General features: G+C 39.3%; 1 protein-coding gene across 1 annotated transcript; it reads left to right on the top strand.

Moving 5' to 3' along the window:
* Positions 1-852: 852 nt before the first annotated feature.
* On the top strand, positions 853-15699 carry LOC311281337 (solute carrier family 22 member 20-like). Its single transcript, XM_084394180.1, has 19 exons — positions 853-1243; positions 1342-1445; positions 1589-1743; positions 1899-2067; positions 2362-2485; positions 2583-2689; positions 2804-3018; positions 4576-4684; positions 4767-4973; positions 8095-8554; positions 8987-9090; positions 12294-12448; positions 13218-13386; positions 13453-13576; positions 13655-13767; positions 13880-14094; positions 14974-15082; positions 15198-15404; positions 15584-15699. The coding sequence occupies exons 1-19, from the start codon at positions 863-865 to the stop codon at positions 15648-15650; spliced, it is 3294 nt and encodes a 1097-aa protein (XP_084250306.1). The 5' UTR covers positions 853-862; the 3' UTR covers positions 15651-15699.
* Positions 15700-17244: the final 1545 nt, after the last annotated feature.

Below are 17244 nucleotides of genomic sequence, written 5' to 3'. Positions count from 1 at the left end.
AAATATAAGTGTCACTGTCACTTGATGGTGGATCTGGTGAAGGAGCTGTCATCTATCAAAATATTGATTTTGAAGATGTTAGTTTTAAGAATATGAGACAGATGCTGAATGTACTGGGAAATGAGCTCTGATGAGGACAGTGGTGATGGTATAAAACATCTGCTCAAACTGAACCTTTCCAAGATCCAAAAGGTAACAAAAATATGCTTTATTTTATATCATTGTGACAGGTAGAGATTTGCCCATGATTGAATATAGATCCGGGTCGATAAAGACCCAAATATGTAATAATGATTCATGCTTTTAAGGGTTAAAAAAGTTATTGTAATTATTACACACATATAAATGTATATATAAAACACTACAGTTCAAACATTTTGGGTTGGTGAATGATTATGTTTTTGTAAAATGTCTCTATAACTATTTTATTTTAAGATGTAATTTAGTGTAATATATTCCTGTGATGGCAAAGCTGAATTTTCAGCATCATTGCTCCAGTCTTCAGTGTCACATGATCCTTCAGAAATCATATATGCTGATTTGCTGCTCAAGAAACATTTGTTGTTTTGAAAACATTGTGCTGCCTAATATTTTTGTAGAAATCACAATACTTTTTTTTTTTCATGACTCTTTAAAGAATAGAAATTTCAATAGAGCAGCATTTATTTGCAACTGAAATCTTTTGTATCATTTAAGTGCCTTTACTGTCACTTTTGATCAATTTAATGCATCCTTACTGAATAAAATTATTATTATTATTATTATTATTATGTATCTCACTGATTCCAAACTTTTCAAATAACATGAGCCTTTATTCAGTTATATCATATTGATGTTTAATTGTCTGAGGTTCCAGGTGACAATGAAGTTTGACAGCATTCTGGACAAGGCAGATGGGTTTGGCCGTTACCAGATTGCACTGGCCTTGCTGCTGTTCATACCTCGCATCACTATCCCATGTCACTTCCTGCTGAACAATTTTATAGCCGCCATCCCGTCTCATCACTGCAACATCAGCTCTCTGGATGCTGACGGGATCCTTGGGAATCTGAGTCGAGAAGAGAGACTGACTGTCAGTATTCCTGCACAGGAGGATGGGACTCCTGCTTCCTGTCACATGTTCTCGTATCCTCAGTTCCACCTGCTGATGAACTCCTCCAGCAGCACAGAACGTCCTGTAGTGGAGTGTCAGAATGGATGGGAGTATGACAACAGCACATTCATCAGCACTTTCGCCACACAGGTAAAGTCTCATGACGGTGTATACCATAGATCCTTCTCTGCCCTCTCACCACTCACAGTTTTTTTTTCCTGTTTCTCTCTCTTTAATTTCTCAATCAGTTTGATTTAGTTTGTGAAAAGAGGGGACTGGCCAAAACATCAGTCACCATTTTTTTTTTGGGCGTCATGACTGGAGCTGTGGTCTTTGGAGTGCTCTGTGATAAGTAAAAAAAACAACATCCTCCTTTAAGAATCTTTCTGCAGTGTGATATAATAACACAGAGAGATAGTTTAATGAAACATTTCATATTATGAATGCAGAATTAATGCTCTGAAGGGTCATTGCTCATGTATGTGTTGTTTTCAGGTATGGCCGTAGGAGCATGTTGCTGGTGTCCTATGTGTTATCTATAGTGTTCAGTGTTGCTAGTGCTTTCTCAAGCACCTACATCATGTTTGCTGTCTTCCGCTTCCTGACTGGATTGGCATTGACGGGAATCGTCAACATATCTTTTGGGCTCAGTAGGTCTTCTCTGAAACCCAACTGCCTTAATTCTTCTTTGCTCTGTATTTTTCCTCTCCATTGTATCCCTTCCTAGAAGTCAGAGACATTAAGCCGTTTGTCCAGTCTGAACAGCGAGGAAAGAGTTAATGATTACATTTGATCTGTTCTGCAGGTATTGAGTGGGTGGACACTAAGCACCGTACATTTATCGGGGTGTTCGGCAGTATTTCCTGGAGTTTAGGCAACATGCTGCTGGCCGGTTTTGCCTATCTGGTCACTGATTGGAGGATGCTGATTATTACTGTCACTTCTCCTCTTCTTCTTGCTACAGCAACCTGGTGGTAGGGGAACACCATTATATCCCGAGTCATCCTCACAGTCAGGGCCTGTTTGTAAGGTCATGACATGTTTTTCCTCTGCTGGAAAGATTTGTCTTTTTTTCTTTTTCTTTTTTCATTAAATTATTTTTAATTAAATGTAATTAAATTCATGAACAAAATGTCTTCACTGTCACTTTTGATCAATTTAATGCATTTCTTTCAAAAACATAAAAGATATTAATGTTTCCAAACTTTTGACAGGTACTGTACACACAAATATATATATATATGAGAGATTGGTTTATACTTTAATAGGTGGATCCCTGAATCAGCACGATGGCTAATAGCCAATGGAAAGGCAGAAACAGCATACAAGTATATGCAAAAGTGTGCTACTTTTAACAAAAGACGAGACTTCAGTTCTAGAGTCAAGCCAGAGGTAACCACGGTCTCATTTGCCATCTATGTTTGCCATCATTTAGATATTTGCAAAGAACTTATTTCAACAGTAACACCATTATTTCTGTTTATCTCAGTCTCTGTCCACTGTAACTATGGATCAACAGGGTCACAGTTACACTTACTTAGACCTAGTCAAAACCCCACAGCTGAGGAGACTCACTCTCTTTACCGGAATAGTGTGGTAGGTTTTTGTGTGTGTACTAATTTAAGTATTTTATTTTAGATTTGATGAAAGTGCCTCTTTTTAGAGAATATATGGAAGCAACAAGCCTACGTTTATCTTCCCTTTTTGTAGGTATGGAGTTTCTTCTACGTACTACGGCATCAGCTTAAACATCACCAGCTTTGGGCTTGATCTTTACCTGACGCACTTCATTTATGCAGCCATAGAGGTGCCGGCAAAAATCCTCATCTACTTAAGTCTCAACAAGGTCGGCCGTAGAGTCACTCAGAGCGGGACACTGGTGCTCACAGGATTTTGCATACTCATCAACATCATCACACCTACAGGTTGAACACCTTTAGTTGCAAGTACACTTTAAATCAGTGGTTCTCATCAAAAAATAGTTTCACGACTATGGTTAAGGTTAGGATACCAAAGTTGGGATACCACAATACATACGCACTTTTAATTTTATTTTCTCAATACATATTAAAAGGGGTGAGAAAACACTTGATGATGATGTCAAAAGCCATACAGCAGTCAAGCTATTAATTTTGATACAAATCATAGAAACTGGCCAAATCTGCAGATGCCGACATGGAATGATTATCCATCCTTGAAAATCATGAACAAAAAAGTATAGATTTAATGGTGCTGTATGTAAGTTTTTGACTGTTCTAAAGCATAAAAATACCATAATATGTTTGCAGATATTTAGGAAACATGCTGATTTCACATACTTGTTTCTCAGAAAAACAATGGTATGGACAGTTATTCTGCTTTGAAATGTGCGTTCCGTGTCGGAATGTCTGTTTTTGTTTTGGTCTGTGCGATATTGCATGTTGCCAATTTACCCAATAGTATTTGGCTACCACAGATTGCCAGTTGGCGGAAAATACAGCATATTACTGCCATGGAAGCCAGCGAATAAACTGGGTCAGAGATCGGCACCTCAGCACCCATCTAAAAATCTCTATGAACGAGAGCATATTAAAACGCGATAATCAACTCATCATAAGGCAATAAATCGACTCATCAACTTATAAGTGAGTATAACTCTTTGCCTTCCATTGTCAATTGCGCTCGCTCCTGTTGCATGTCCTCAAACTGGCAACCCGCGTGAGCGTCCGGTCTGAGGAGGAGGAGGCGGGGGAAATAACACTCTCCAATATTTTGAATTTGGTCTGCAGTACCCATTTCAACCCCTAGCTGTCAATCTACATACTGCACCTTTAAACACAGGTACCCTCACAACACGGATAGATCATGACCACAGTTCTTTTTGTATGGTGAGTTAGTTGCCTTCGAAACCACTGAAATGCAAATCTTAAGATATTGCAGGTATATTAAAGGGATAGTTCACCCAAAAATGAAAATTCTGTCATCATTTACTCACCCTCAAGTTGTTCCAAACTTGTATGAGTTTCTTTGTTCTGCTGAACACAAAGGAAGATATTTGGAAGAATGTTTGTAACCAAACAGATCTCGGTCCCCATTGACTACCATAGTATATTTTTTTCCTACTATGGAAGTCAATGGGGACCGAGATCTGTTTGATTACAAACATTCTTCCAAATATCTTCCTTTGTGTTCAGCAGAACAAAGAAACTCATACAAGTTTGGAACAACTTGAGGGTGAGTAAATGATGACAGAATTTTCATTTTTGGGTGAACTATCCCTTTAATACATTTAAATGCTTAGTTTCAAGGACATTTTCTTTTTAAGGACAAATTTTTATACTGTTTTGAGTCGCACTGTGGATCCATCATAAAATCTAGTCTTAAAGAACCACTGCTTTGCCCAAAACAGTTTTGCCCATCTTTTATGAATGGCATAGTATGACGTGATTTGGTTGCCTGATGATTTTCTCTGATCTCTTCTGTGTGAATGTCTGTGGATTTAGAATTCTGGACTTTTCGGACTGTGATTGCAGTGTTGGGTAAAGGACTTTCAGAAGCTTCGTTCACAACTGTGTTCCTTTACACCACTGAGCTCTATCCTACAGTCATGAGGTTAGAATCTACCATGTCCCTTTTCGAATTATTAAGCACTCTCGTTTTTGAAAATGCTCACATCTCCCTTTCATGTCTATAGGCAGAATGGGCTTGGCTACACCAGTTTTATGGCACGTTTGGGTGCATCCATTTCTCCTCTCATCATGCTCTTAGAAGACAAGTGGACGCTCCTCCCAGAGGTCGTTTTCTGCACATTGGCCATCTTTTCTGGTCTCATCGCTTGGCTTCTCCCTGAAACAAACAACGCAAGATTGCCAGAAACAGTAGAAGATATTGAAGAGATGAGGTATAAGAAAAAGAAATGACAAATGGTTTCAGCTTTAGTTTGTTGTATTGTATTCTGTTTGTTTTTCTCATTTTTAAATTCACAATCATTTGCTTTATTATTGCAGAAAGAAACCTGTCTATTTCACAACAGAGGATCAGAGTAACATTCCTTTAAAGTTGCCCATCTCTACAGACACTACGCAATGATATGCAAATCACTTCAAAAGCACAAATCACAGTAACAAGTCTCATAAGCAGTACTTGATATCATATCCCACCTTTTGTATATAACTAATAAAACTTGAGTCATGGTATACTGTTTTACTTACCTCTAGGAATTGAGAAATCTAGATTCAGTCTTTTTTGCTCATGCATTACCTATCTTTATATGCATATTTAGTTAATCTCTTTCTTTTTAAAGAGGACCTATTATGTTTTATTTTACATTTTCAACTTTCTTTAGTGTATAATGTTCCTGTTTGAGCAGGAAAAAGGTCAAAGTTACAAAGCACAAAGTCCACTCCATAGGGAGTTAATCCCTATATCAGGAAGCATTGTTTCTGAACTCTCTGAAATGCTTTGTTGTAGTCTTTCTTCCAGAGTTTTCTTCCAGAATCATACACGTCACAATATCCCTCATTTAAATAATTCCTGCCCAAGTCATACGCAAAAAAGGGGAGGCCTGGTTGAATTGTGTTAGTAGTGTGTTGAAACTAGCTGTTATAGTAAGGGGTGTGGCATTTCCGAAATAGCTCTAAGCGGTTGACCAATCACAACACACTGGTCCAGCTGACCAATCAGAGCACATTACGCTTTTCAGAAGGAGGGGCTTCATAGAGATATGAACTAAACAGAGCGATACAGACAGACTGGGAAACCAGGTGCTGCAACAATGTAAAATATGTGAAGAATAATGTGTTTTTGAACATTCAAGCATGAAAACCTTTTCTAGGAAACCCCAAAAACAAAATCCAGACTTTGAAAAAGGGCACAATATGGCTTTTTTAAGTCTATTTCCCAGCACCATGGACAGCACCCACTCAGACCAGGATTAGTATCTGGACTCTGTGTGACAAACAGCACCCTGGACAGCTCCACATTTTCCAGAGTCTGACTTCTGTTAGTTAATGAGCTGTGGAAGTGGCAACACTCTTATGTAATTGACAACTGCCACCAAAAACCAATACATCACACATATTCTCTTCATAAGTTATTATACAGAGTGAACACAGCTCATGTATCCATGTTTATCATTAGAAAAAACATACTGTGATTAAATTTTTTTTTTTTTTTTTTTTTTTTTGCTCGTTATCTAAACTTTATAACAAGTGATACTGCTATAAACATGAAATAATAGAGAAAAGACCTGAATGCAAGCAGACAGGCCAAACATGCACCCAACTGTATGCAGTCATACACAGCAGTTTAATTAGATTGTATTCAATTCTAATGTTCCAGGCAGGGAGTGAGAGTGGATATTGTATTTTTTACACCTATAGCTTTCTGCATTTGAAAAACTTTGATGAAGCTTTGCTGGACCTGAACATGATTTATGTGAGTTTCTGTTGCTACATGTTCAGTCCTTCTAATAATGGTACGGTCACAGAACCTCTAGATGGCAGTAGTGACAGAGAAAGAGTAATCGTTCTTTACATGTGGCTTACAGTGCTGTCAAAAGAGATCATAATAGGCAAGAACTGTATAATGTACACTACTGTTCAAAAGTAGTAGTATTATTTGAAGGAAATTCATACTTTTATTTATGCTTTAAATTAATCAAAAGTGACAGTAAAGAGTCTCACATATTTTATAAAAGATTTCTATTTAAAATAAATGCTGTTCTTTCGAATTTCTGAAAATGATCACGGTTTCCACAAAATTATTAAGCAGATTATAATAAATTATAATTATAATAAGAAATGTTTCTTGACCAGCAAGTCAGCATATTAGAATGATTTCTGAAGGATCATGTGACTCTGAAGACTGAGTAATGATGCTGAAAATTCAGCTTTGCCAACACAGGAATATATTACATTTATTTTCAAATGGAAACCAGTTATTTTAAATTGAAATAATATTTCACAAAGTATTGCTGGTTTTACTGTAGACTATATTTGATCAAATAAGTGCTTTGGTGAGCATAAGAGACTTATAACATCTTGCAAAGTCCGCGACTTGGGTTGAAGATCCATATAATGAGCAAAAAGTCAAACGCACGGTAGTGATGTGAAATTTGAACCGAGACGTCGGAGGCTCGGAGCTCGTATCGAGCATAAATGGGCGTGCCAGATGAAGCCGCGATTCGAGGCTTGTGTTGTTAAAGCTACCACTTACCACATACGAGCAACTCGCTCAAATGGCGGCAGCCATGTTGCGCCTCCATCTTGAAAATACATTAGCCAAAGAGGGACATACCTGGAAATTCAAGCTTCGCCTTTAGCGTTTTTACACTCAGTGGCACCGTGACGAATGCGAGGAGAAGATTACTCGTGACTTCCGGCAGATTTGAAACATAACAATCTTCATCACATCATATTGATGACAGGCAGAGAATAATAAAGACACAGAAAACCAGGAGGACAACACCCAGAAATGCAGTATAACAACATACAAGACTTCATAAAATAAGAGTGCATACACAGAGCTTACATACAGTAGGCAAGAGTAAACGAGATAATAACACACAGGTAGAAGTAATCAGAACATAATTAGTCCAGGCAATGGGTTATGGGAAATGTAGTTCATGGTGAGGTAAAGCAGATGGAACACGTGTCCTCAGGTGAAGATCATGAGCACTCCAGTGTGTGGTTGTGACAACAGCAGTGTATTGTTTCTTTTGTTTGTTTAGCATATAATAACAGCAAATTTCACCAAGAAATGTAATTTTACATTTAAACTGTATAATATAGTATAATATAATAAATATAATATAATATAATATCTGCCTTTGTCCCCAGTTTGTCTATGTATTGTTCAACACTGTTGTCATTTATTAAGCGGGCAGTCAATCCAAATGAGGTCAGGCCTTAAGTTCCGCCATTGTTTAAACACTGTCTGTGTTAGATGTTAATTTACTAAAGGAAAATGCTAATGATCTACATGCTTAATGATCTACATCAAATCAGTGAATGTGTAAGTAGACTTATGGTTGGACGAGCTCAAGTCCATATCACCCTCATTGCTTCTTTTGAGCCACATCAGAAGTTTAGATCAGCAAAGATGAAGTTTGAGAACCTTTTGGCTGAGGTTGGGGGGTTTGGAAAATACCAGATCAGTATCATCGCCCTTTTGGTGATTCCGAGAGTCACACTGCCGTTTCACTTTCTGTTAAACAACTTTATCGCTGCTATTCCATCTCATCACTGTGACATCAGCTCTCTGGATGCTGACGGGATCCTTGGGAATCTGAGTCGTGAAGAGCGACTGACTGTCAGTATTCCTGCACAGGAAGATGGGACTCCTGCTTCCTGTCACATGTTCTCGTATCCTCAGTTCCACCTGCTGATGAACTCCTCCAGCAGCACAGAACTTCCTGTAGTGGAGTGTCAGAATGGATGGGAGTATGACAACAGCACATTTAAATCAGCCTTGGCTACTGAGGTAATTCACTTCATATGTTTTTTATTCAAATGCATTTTATAACTATACAGTATACTTTAATTTTAAGATTGTTAAATATTGTTTTCGCAGTCATTCTCGGCCTAAATAAATGTTAAAGCTGAAGTGTATGTTTGTTTTATGGTTAAATTATAAGTAAGCCAGTTTTGGGGTTTCCCTAAAACATTGGCTCAACAAATGGCATGAGTTTGGGGCGGGACTTTTTTTTTCTCTGGCCAATGGCAGATGAGGGGTGTTTAAATTCTGTTTGGTGATGATAGCAGTGCAAGAATTACATCAGCTTTTAAAAAACATGACAAATGCAAGTTTTGAATAAAGAAGAGTTGAACATCTGAATTAGACATTAAGCAGAATTATTTCACTGATGAAAAGGAAAATTATATCACTCTGATACTGTGTGTGTCCCTCTTTCAGTTTGAATTGGTGTGCGACAGGAAAGGTCTGAATAAAGCCACAGCCACAATCTTCTTTGTTGGTGTGATGGTTGGAGCAGCTATTTTTGGCTGGTTGAGTGACAGGTGAGACCTTAGACTAAGATCTGGCCCTTCAAGAGATGAAGTAAATGGCGATGTCACATAATCATTATTTGAAACAGTTCAACTACAGTCCATTGTTTTGTAAAGGCCACACCACAAACAAAAAGTATCTACATGCATTGAAGTTAGTTAAGTATTTATAGACACATATTGCAAGTAAACAATATGAGTTTATAAATAAAAAAATAACTGTTCTTAGTTACAATTTAATTGAGGATTAGCCTATTCACTAAAACAATGAATCAGAATTACATACTTACGGAATGAATTTACTGTTTAGGTGACAGCTTTGTTGTTTCCTTAAAGCTATTTAAAAAAGCGATGTGGTGTTTTGGTCACTTAATGCAGTCCGTTAGAAAAAGTAACTTGTTCTGGAAAAGCTACACTACTTTAAGAACAGCTGAACTACTGTCAAGCTACTGAAAAACATAATAGGTAGCATGTATTTTTTTTTTGTCACTTCCAAACACTGTAGGCTACTTAAGTATTGTGATATATCTCATGGGTTCCACATCTGTCAGTTACTACAACGTTATGTCGACTGACAAATGGGGTCTCACTTGGGAGCCCCAATCACCTCTGAGATTTAGGAAAATGGCCAATGGAATTTGGTGAGAGGAATTTGCTTCGGAACCGAGTGGTTGCACAGTGATCACTCTTCCAATGACCAAACAACGAGTGTGTTACGGAGATCATTCTATGCTGGTGGAGAGGGGGCATTCAGTGGGTTTTGCCATTCTAAAAGAGCAGTGCACAGTTAAGTGCAACGAAATCCCCTTGGACACTTCAGAGCAAAGAGCTGATTTTCCTAAAAGAGCAATTACGTTTGGTGCGCGTCTTTTTAAAGTTATCTTTCTGTCCTTGTGTTTCTGGATGCGGTTGTTTCCTGTCTTCATCTGATGAGAGCATGCTGAGGCAGCATTCATGGATGGCTACCTGTGAGGGCATGACCATGTCGACACTGTGGTTGTGACTCTCTTTCCTCATGAAGACTGGAGTCCCCTCTGCTGTTGCCCATGCAGAGCCATAGGCATGGCTGACACTCTGGGAGACCTTAGAGTTACAGTGGGAGCGTTTTCTGCCGGGCCAGTCCCCACGGAAATCCCGCTCCTCTGCAGTGTTGTGTGCCGTTGAGCTGCCGAGTGATTCCGTGGGTCCTTCTCACAGGGGATCCAGGGTGTCATTTGGCGCTCCGTGTGAAGATCAGATGTCAATACCTGCATCGGAGAGCGGGCTAATGTCCTCTGCAGAGAAAGATGATAACAATAATAATAATAAACTTTCTTTTCTATAGCGTCTTTAAAAGTAGCGCTTTGAGCGCTTCACAAGAATAAGATCAAATAAAACATACAATTATACAAACAATGCATTAATGAAAGTGAAATACAGAAAAAGATAATATACCAAATAAAAACATACTATCAAAATGAAGCCAAAATCCCACTTCGGGCATGGTCACTCAGGCTGAGTCAGATGCGACGCACGGTTCACAGCCGCATTCTGCCCCAGTGCCTTTCTTCCCAGAAGTGCATGAGGAGTTCAGAAGTCGTTGAAGGTACCTTTCACTCCTTGAAGCCTTAGAGCAGTTTCCTCAATCTCTGGGCCATACAGGACACAGTCTGGAAGTGAGTGACACTATGGTCATCTCTGGCCATCCCTTCGCAGGAGCAGGATGGTTGAGTTATGTCATCGGTTCTGTGCTTTCCTTCCTGCAAGAAGGGTTGGAGCGGATGCTGTCCCCCTCCACCTTGAAGCTGTATGTTGGCCGCCATTGCGGCACATCACGTTGCAGTTGATGGTAAGTCACTAGGAAAGCACAACCTGGTCGTCAGGTTGTCGAGCTCATCCCCTCCTGGGATCTCTCTGTGGTCCTTTGTGGTCTGCAGAGAGCTCCCTTTGAGTAGTCAGTTGAGCTTAAGAGCCGGTCTCTAAATACAGCGCTCCTGACCGCACTCACTTCCATCAAGAGGGTGGGGGAACTACAGGCATTTTTTGTCAGCGAATCATGCCTTGAGTTCCCCGACCCAGATACGTTGCGTTTACGTGCCCTGTGCGTTTACATGGACCACACACAGAGCTTCAGAAACTCAGAGCAGATCTTTGTCTGCTTTGGAGGTCAGCAGAAGGGAAAGGCTGTCTCCAAGCAGTGGTTGGCCCACTGGATAGTGGATGCCATCACCTTGGCTTACCAATCCCAAGACGAGCCATGCCCCCTCGGAGTGAAGGCCCACTCCACTCGAAGTCTAGCCTTCTCCTAGGCATTGGCAAGCAGTGCCTTTTTGGCAGACATCTGCAGAGCTTTGGGCTGGGCGACACCTAATAACTTTGCAAGAGTGGTGGAGCTGGTTTCTTCCTGTGTGTTAGGTACAAACAGGTAATGTGTAGGATGGCTGGCTCGGTGTCTCACTTGCAGCGCCTGTCCCCTCTAAGGGGGGGATACGAGCGCCATTTTGGCTCTCCAGCTGAGTTCCGTGCTTGGCAAACCCTGGATTGAGTTTCCTCAGAACATCCTTTGGCAGTCAGACCAACACCAAAGGTGTTGAAGGTGTCCAACGCCAGGTCCAGTACTCGAGTGCATACCCGCTCGGTCAGCCTCTGTACTGGACTAGATGACTAGTCTTTCCCTGGGCAGATTTACCATGCCCCGTTTCTGTGTCTGTATTAATTCAATCCCTGTCTAGGCAGGACCTACCGCAGAGGCCTTTTCCATATCTTGCACGGCCCTGGCCCTGTCCCTTCTATCCCATTGGCATGGAGGACTAATATTCTGGGCTTACGTGGCGTGCAGAGTTGGTTACGACTCAACGGGAGTATTTGCCAAAAGGGCACGCTATAGCTTGCCAGCATTTGCATTCCATCACTTGTAACAAAGTTCAGTGGTTGTGGTGTTTTCCATATAGACCCCATTTAGACCCCATAAATGGCCGTTGCCTTTGTCTCTGCTCCTCAGCATAAACCTGAATGAGTGGATGCATGCTGCCATTTTATTTACCCTTATGTGCAGGGGAGTGGCTCAGCATGCAAATTCCACTCACCAATTCCATAGGCCATTTTTTTACAAATTTAAAGGTGATTGGGGCTCCCAAGCGAGACCCCATTTGTCAGTCGACATAACGTTTCTATTCCCTCCACCAGTGAACAAGGGTTATATCAGTAACCAAGATGCTCTGTTTACCTAATTCCAGGTACGGTAGGAAACGAATGCTGATGGTGTCTTACTTAATATCCATTTCATTTGGAGTGGCCAGTGCATTCTCTCAGTCCTTCATCATCTTTGCTATAATGAGATTCTTCACTGGAATGGGCCTTACAGGCATCAGCATAATCTCCATTGTCCTGTGTGAGTGCTCTAGATGCCCGGACTTGGGCGACTAATTAATATGTATTTTATAATTAATAGGTTTATTTATTATATAAATATACATTTATTCACAATTACCAGATTACTTCACAATTATACAGTGTCTTTGTTTCTAATTTGCTTTTTCTTAATGCTCCTTATGAATCAAAAAAATTTAACAAGTCAGTTATATGAGTTAATTAATCAATTAATCAATGAATAAACGATTCAATGACTCGCTCATAAAGACAGTCACTGCGTCCGAATATGCTTAATTCCATACTGTATAGTATGTGAATACAGTCCGGCAAAAGAGAGTAGTGTCCGAAATGTCCGAATTTGAAAAACAGTAGGCAACATTACGCGGATGACTTAATAGTCCTGCTGAGATTCTGGAGTGTGCATTTGATAGACACTTTACTATTGTATTCCATGTGGCCATGAAGGAGTTGTAAGGAAAGTTTCAAAAGTAAGTTTCAAACTAATTGTTGTACCAACTAGACAGTTTGCAATTTCAGACAGCATGACACTTGTTTAATATCTGAATGAAGCAGCGTTTTTGAACAAATTGATTGAATGAATGATTCATTGACTCGTTTTGTTCCTGTATGAATCAGTGTTTTCGATTGGATTGAATGGCTCACTCATAAAAAAAGGCACTTGGTCTAAAGATGTAACTTTGTAGAAAGTCACTTAAAGATCTTCATCTCTAATGTCATATCTGACAGTCTATTTTAAATAATAAAACATTATTGTTATTGTTCATCAGGCGTAGAATGGGCTGATATTGCACACAGGACGATTGCTGGTGTTATAATCAGTCTTGATTGGTCTGTCAGCACTATGATATTGCCTGGCATTGCTTATCTCGTCAATGACTGGAGGAGTCTGATCATCACGGTAACAGCTCCCCTCGGACTGGCGTTGATCACATGGAGGTAAGATGTTACTATGATTGATTCTCATGTCCACTTGTCCCAAATCACATAATTCTTGTTTGCTAGGTGGATCCCAGAGTCAGCACGATGGCTCATAGCCAATGGACGACTGGAAGAGGCCCATCTTTATCTGAGCAAATGTGCCTCAGCTAATAACAGGCAACACAACCTCAGAGATATCAAACCAGAGGTAACCTTTTAATATGTGACATTGAGAAAGATCCAATTTTCGGCATCTTCCTAATGCTTTTGAGAACATGACTTTCAGACCCTTGCTAATGTTATTATTGCTGAGGACAGAGGTGACAAGAAGTACTCATATCTGGATCTTGTGAGGTCTTCTAAGATGAGGAAACTGGCTCTGCTTACAGGAATCACTTGGTGGGCATGTATTACCTAGGTTATAGACTTTATGATGGCTAAAATTATGGTTTGCTCTTTAAATTAAAATCTGAACAACCTGGTTTACTAAGAGAAGATATTGTTTTTGCAGGTTTGGAGTGGCATTCACTTACTACGGTATCAGTTTGAACATCAGTGGCTTTGGGCTGAACCTGTACCTCACCCAGTTTATTTATGGTGCCATAGAGATGCCATCAAAACTGGTGGCCTATGTGTGTCTTGATAAACTAGGCCGCAGGTACAGTCAGGTGGGAACGCTGATTACAACAGGGGTCTGCACTGGAATCACTGTCCTTATTCCCAGAGGTAAAGGATAGAGAACAATAATTTATTAGGATTCCACAATGTACAGAACAACAATATATTGGAATGTCACAGTCATAAAAGACTAAAAGTCATCCATTGTGATATCACAGTCATGTGTTCAGCATGTCAATCATTTAAAAAAATTATATTTGAGTGAAACGGCTTTTTGAACAAGAAAAAATGTAGGGTGGGGCTTGATTTTGTCCACCGGGAATTGATTGGATTGTTGTGGTTTGCTATTTCTGTAATCTCATGTGAGTAAAAACATCATTGGAGAAGAGAAGAGATGTCGCTGCAAGAGGGAGGGGAAGTTATTTTGATTAATCTAGGGCACATGATTTTTAAAATAATGATGTGCATGGAAAAATCATTTATCATACATCCTGCTATGTTCCTTTAAAAAAAGGAAATTGTCCATTTTGATTTCATGGTAACTTTAAAAGGCTTTTTGATGTCAAAATCAAAGTTAACGTTGAAGTATGTATTTTTTCTAGTGTTAAAATGCTTTATCTTATCCCAGTTTAATTTTCAAAAGCAAATATAATTGAGCCATTTATGGGCTGATTTCCACACAATGTACAACAAAATCAAAACATTGCTCTTCTTATTTAAGTGTACTAACAAGGTTTTGCAGGTTATTATGCAGATGTGATTACACCACCTGGCCACAAAAAGCATTTTTCTCCAATTTATGCCAAGTAGCTACGTATTTAATAAAATACATTTTTCTGTGGCTCTCAAAATATTAGTTACATTTTAGTTAAACATTTCAGTTATGTCATTTATGGTGAATGGCTCAGGAGATGGCACAGACATTTCACACTGACCTTCACCTATATAAGAGTCAGATTCTCCAGCTGTCTCTGTGTCTGTCTCTAGATTTGTTGCTGGCTCGTACAGTGATTGCTGTGCTGGGTAAAGGATTCTCGGAGGCCTCCTTCACATGTGTTTTCCTCTATACCACTGAGCTGTACCCGACTGTGTTACGGTCAGTTTATCATATGCAAATGCTCTTGATGTTTGTGCATAATAAAATGCGATATAAGCTCAAATTTGTTCAGCAAAGAAATGGGTTATTAACACTCTTTCTCTTTTGACCATAGGCAGAATGGATTAGGCTATAGTTCATTTGTTGGTCGTGTTGGTGTCTCTTTAGCACCTCTTGTGAGCCTCCTGGACGAGGTGTGGCTCCCTCTGCCACAGGTCCTGTTTTGCTCCGTAGCCGTCATTGCAGGCTTCGTAGCGCTGCTCCTCCCTGAGACCCACAATGTGCGGCTTCCTGAGACTATTGAGGACATTGAGAAAACTAGGTGACTGATCATTTTCTACTATACTACTACTACTAGAATGAAAGATAATAAAAATGATTATCACAATATAGTTTTCATGATACTTAAAATATCTCACTGTGTTCAAAAGGAACTTGATATAAAAATATTAAATACATATTTTTGTTTAATTAACTTAAACCACTATGTTTTTTTCTCAGGAAAAGATCAGTGTGTTCACAACTTGAATATCAGCTTGGAAATGAGCTCTACAAGGAGACAAAATGAATCTAACCTGTAGAGAAGATGAATCTAATAAAAATCAAATTCATCACTGAATCTCTTGGTCTTAACTTACTCTTTACTTACTCTTCCGACAATCTACAAAGCCTTTTCCTGTATATAAACTCAGCAAAAAAAGAAATGTCCTTTTTTCAGGATACAGTACTTTAAAGATGATTTTGTAAATATAAGTTTGTATGTTTTTTAAAAGGGTTTAAACAACCATGAACCATGAAAAACCAGAAGGCACGAGGACTCCAGATGTAGCCAGAGCAATAAACTGCAATGTCCGTGATGTAAGACGCTTAAGACAGTGCTACAGGGAAACATGCTACATGCTGTCCTTGCAGTGCCAAACCACATGTAACCATATGTCCTCCCAGACTTGTTTGAGAACAAATGTCTTGGTGGAAGAGTGGGCAGGGGGCGAACATCGCACAGCAAGAACTGGCAAATCTGGCTCAGCCCATGAGGATGAGATGCACTGTACTTAAAGCAGCTGGTGAACACACCAGACACTGACAGCAACTTTTGATTTTGTAATTGACTGCTACCCCTGCCCCCTGTTCAGGGACTTATTGTTCCATTTCTGTTTGTCAAATGCAAAATTTGTTCAGTTTGTTTCATTTGTTAAATATTTTTTGTACATACAAATATTTACACATAATAAGACATTTGCTGGAAAAAAGGCAGTTGAAAGTGGGAGGACATATATATATATATTTTTTCTTTGCTGAGTACAATGCTGTTCAAACGTTTAGGGTTGGTTTTAAGACTCTTATGCACATGCTGAATTTATTTGATCAAAACATCAGTATTGCAAATATGTGACCCTGGATCACAAAACCAGTCACATGTCACACGGTATTTATTTGTGCCAACAATACTTCACGAGTTCACATCTACATATAATTAATACAATAAGTTTATGCGTATTTGGCGTGCTGTCCGGGGGGAGGGCTCCGAGCTCGGAGTTAGGCCCGAACCCAAAGTACTCCCCCCAGTTGGTAAGTGTAGATGGAACTGGAAGTGTAGATGGAACTGGAAGTGAGGAGATGGGGTGGAGGAGGGATGCTGACAAACTTTCAATGAACAGAGATAGGTCTGCTGTGAATTTATACTCTGTCATTGAGTTGATTACTGATTAATCTCCAGCTGTGCATAATTTGGTTAATTATCTGAACCTGCTCCTCCCGAACTTTGTTAAATAAAACCTCATATTGTTGTACATTATTGATTTTTCTTTTATGACAAAAATCATTAGGTTTTCTTAGGTCATCATTAGGTCATCATGTTCCATGAAGATATTTAGTAAATTTCCTACCGTAAATGTATAAAACATTTATTTTTGGGAGTGAATGCAGCACAATCGCGAACATAAATGGACAACTTTAAAGGCATTTTTTTGCACCCGCAGATTCCAGATTTTCAAATAGTTGTATGTCGGCCAAATATTGTCCTATCCTACACAAACAATACATCAATGAAAAGTGTATTTATTCAGCTTCCATATGATGTACAAATCTCAATTTTAAAAAATGTGACCCATGTGACTGGTTTTGTGGTCCAGGGTCACTATTAGTAAATATAAAAATTTTAA

This window comes from Rutilus rutilus, assembly GCF_951802725.1.
Source record: "Rutilus rutilus genome assembly, chromosome: 21".
NCBI lineage: Eukaryota > Metazoa > Chordata > Actinopteri > Cypriniformes > Leuciscidae > Rutilus > Rutilus rutilus.
The sequence above is the reverse complement of the archived record's forward strand: the minus strand, read 5'-3'. Positions and strand labels throughout refer to the sequence as shown.

What these genes read in the sequence shown, in the direction of transcription:
- LOC311281337 (XM_084394180.1), top strand. Translation starts at nt 863, where the DNA reads ATGAAGTTTGACAGCATTCTGGACAAGGCAGATGGGTTTGGCCGTTAC. An exon ending in GAAGATATTGAAGAGATGAG is followed by an intron (nt 4,974 to 8,094) that starts GTATAAGAAAAA and finishes ATGTGTAAGTAG; the next exon opens with ACTTATGGTTGGACGAGCTC. An exon ending in TCAGAGATATCAAACCAGAG is followed by an intron (nt 13,577 to 13,654) that starts GTAACCTTTTAA and finishes CATGACTTTCAG; the next exon opens with ACCCTTGCTAATGTTATTAT.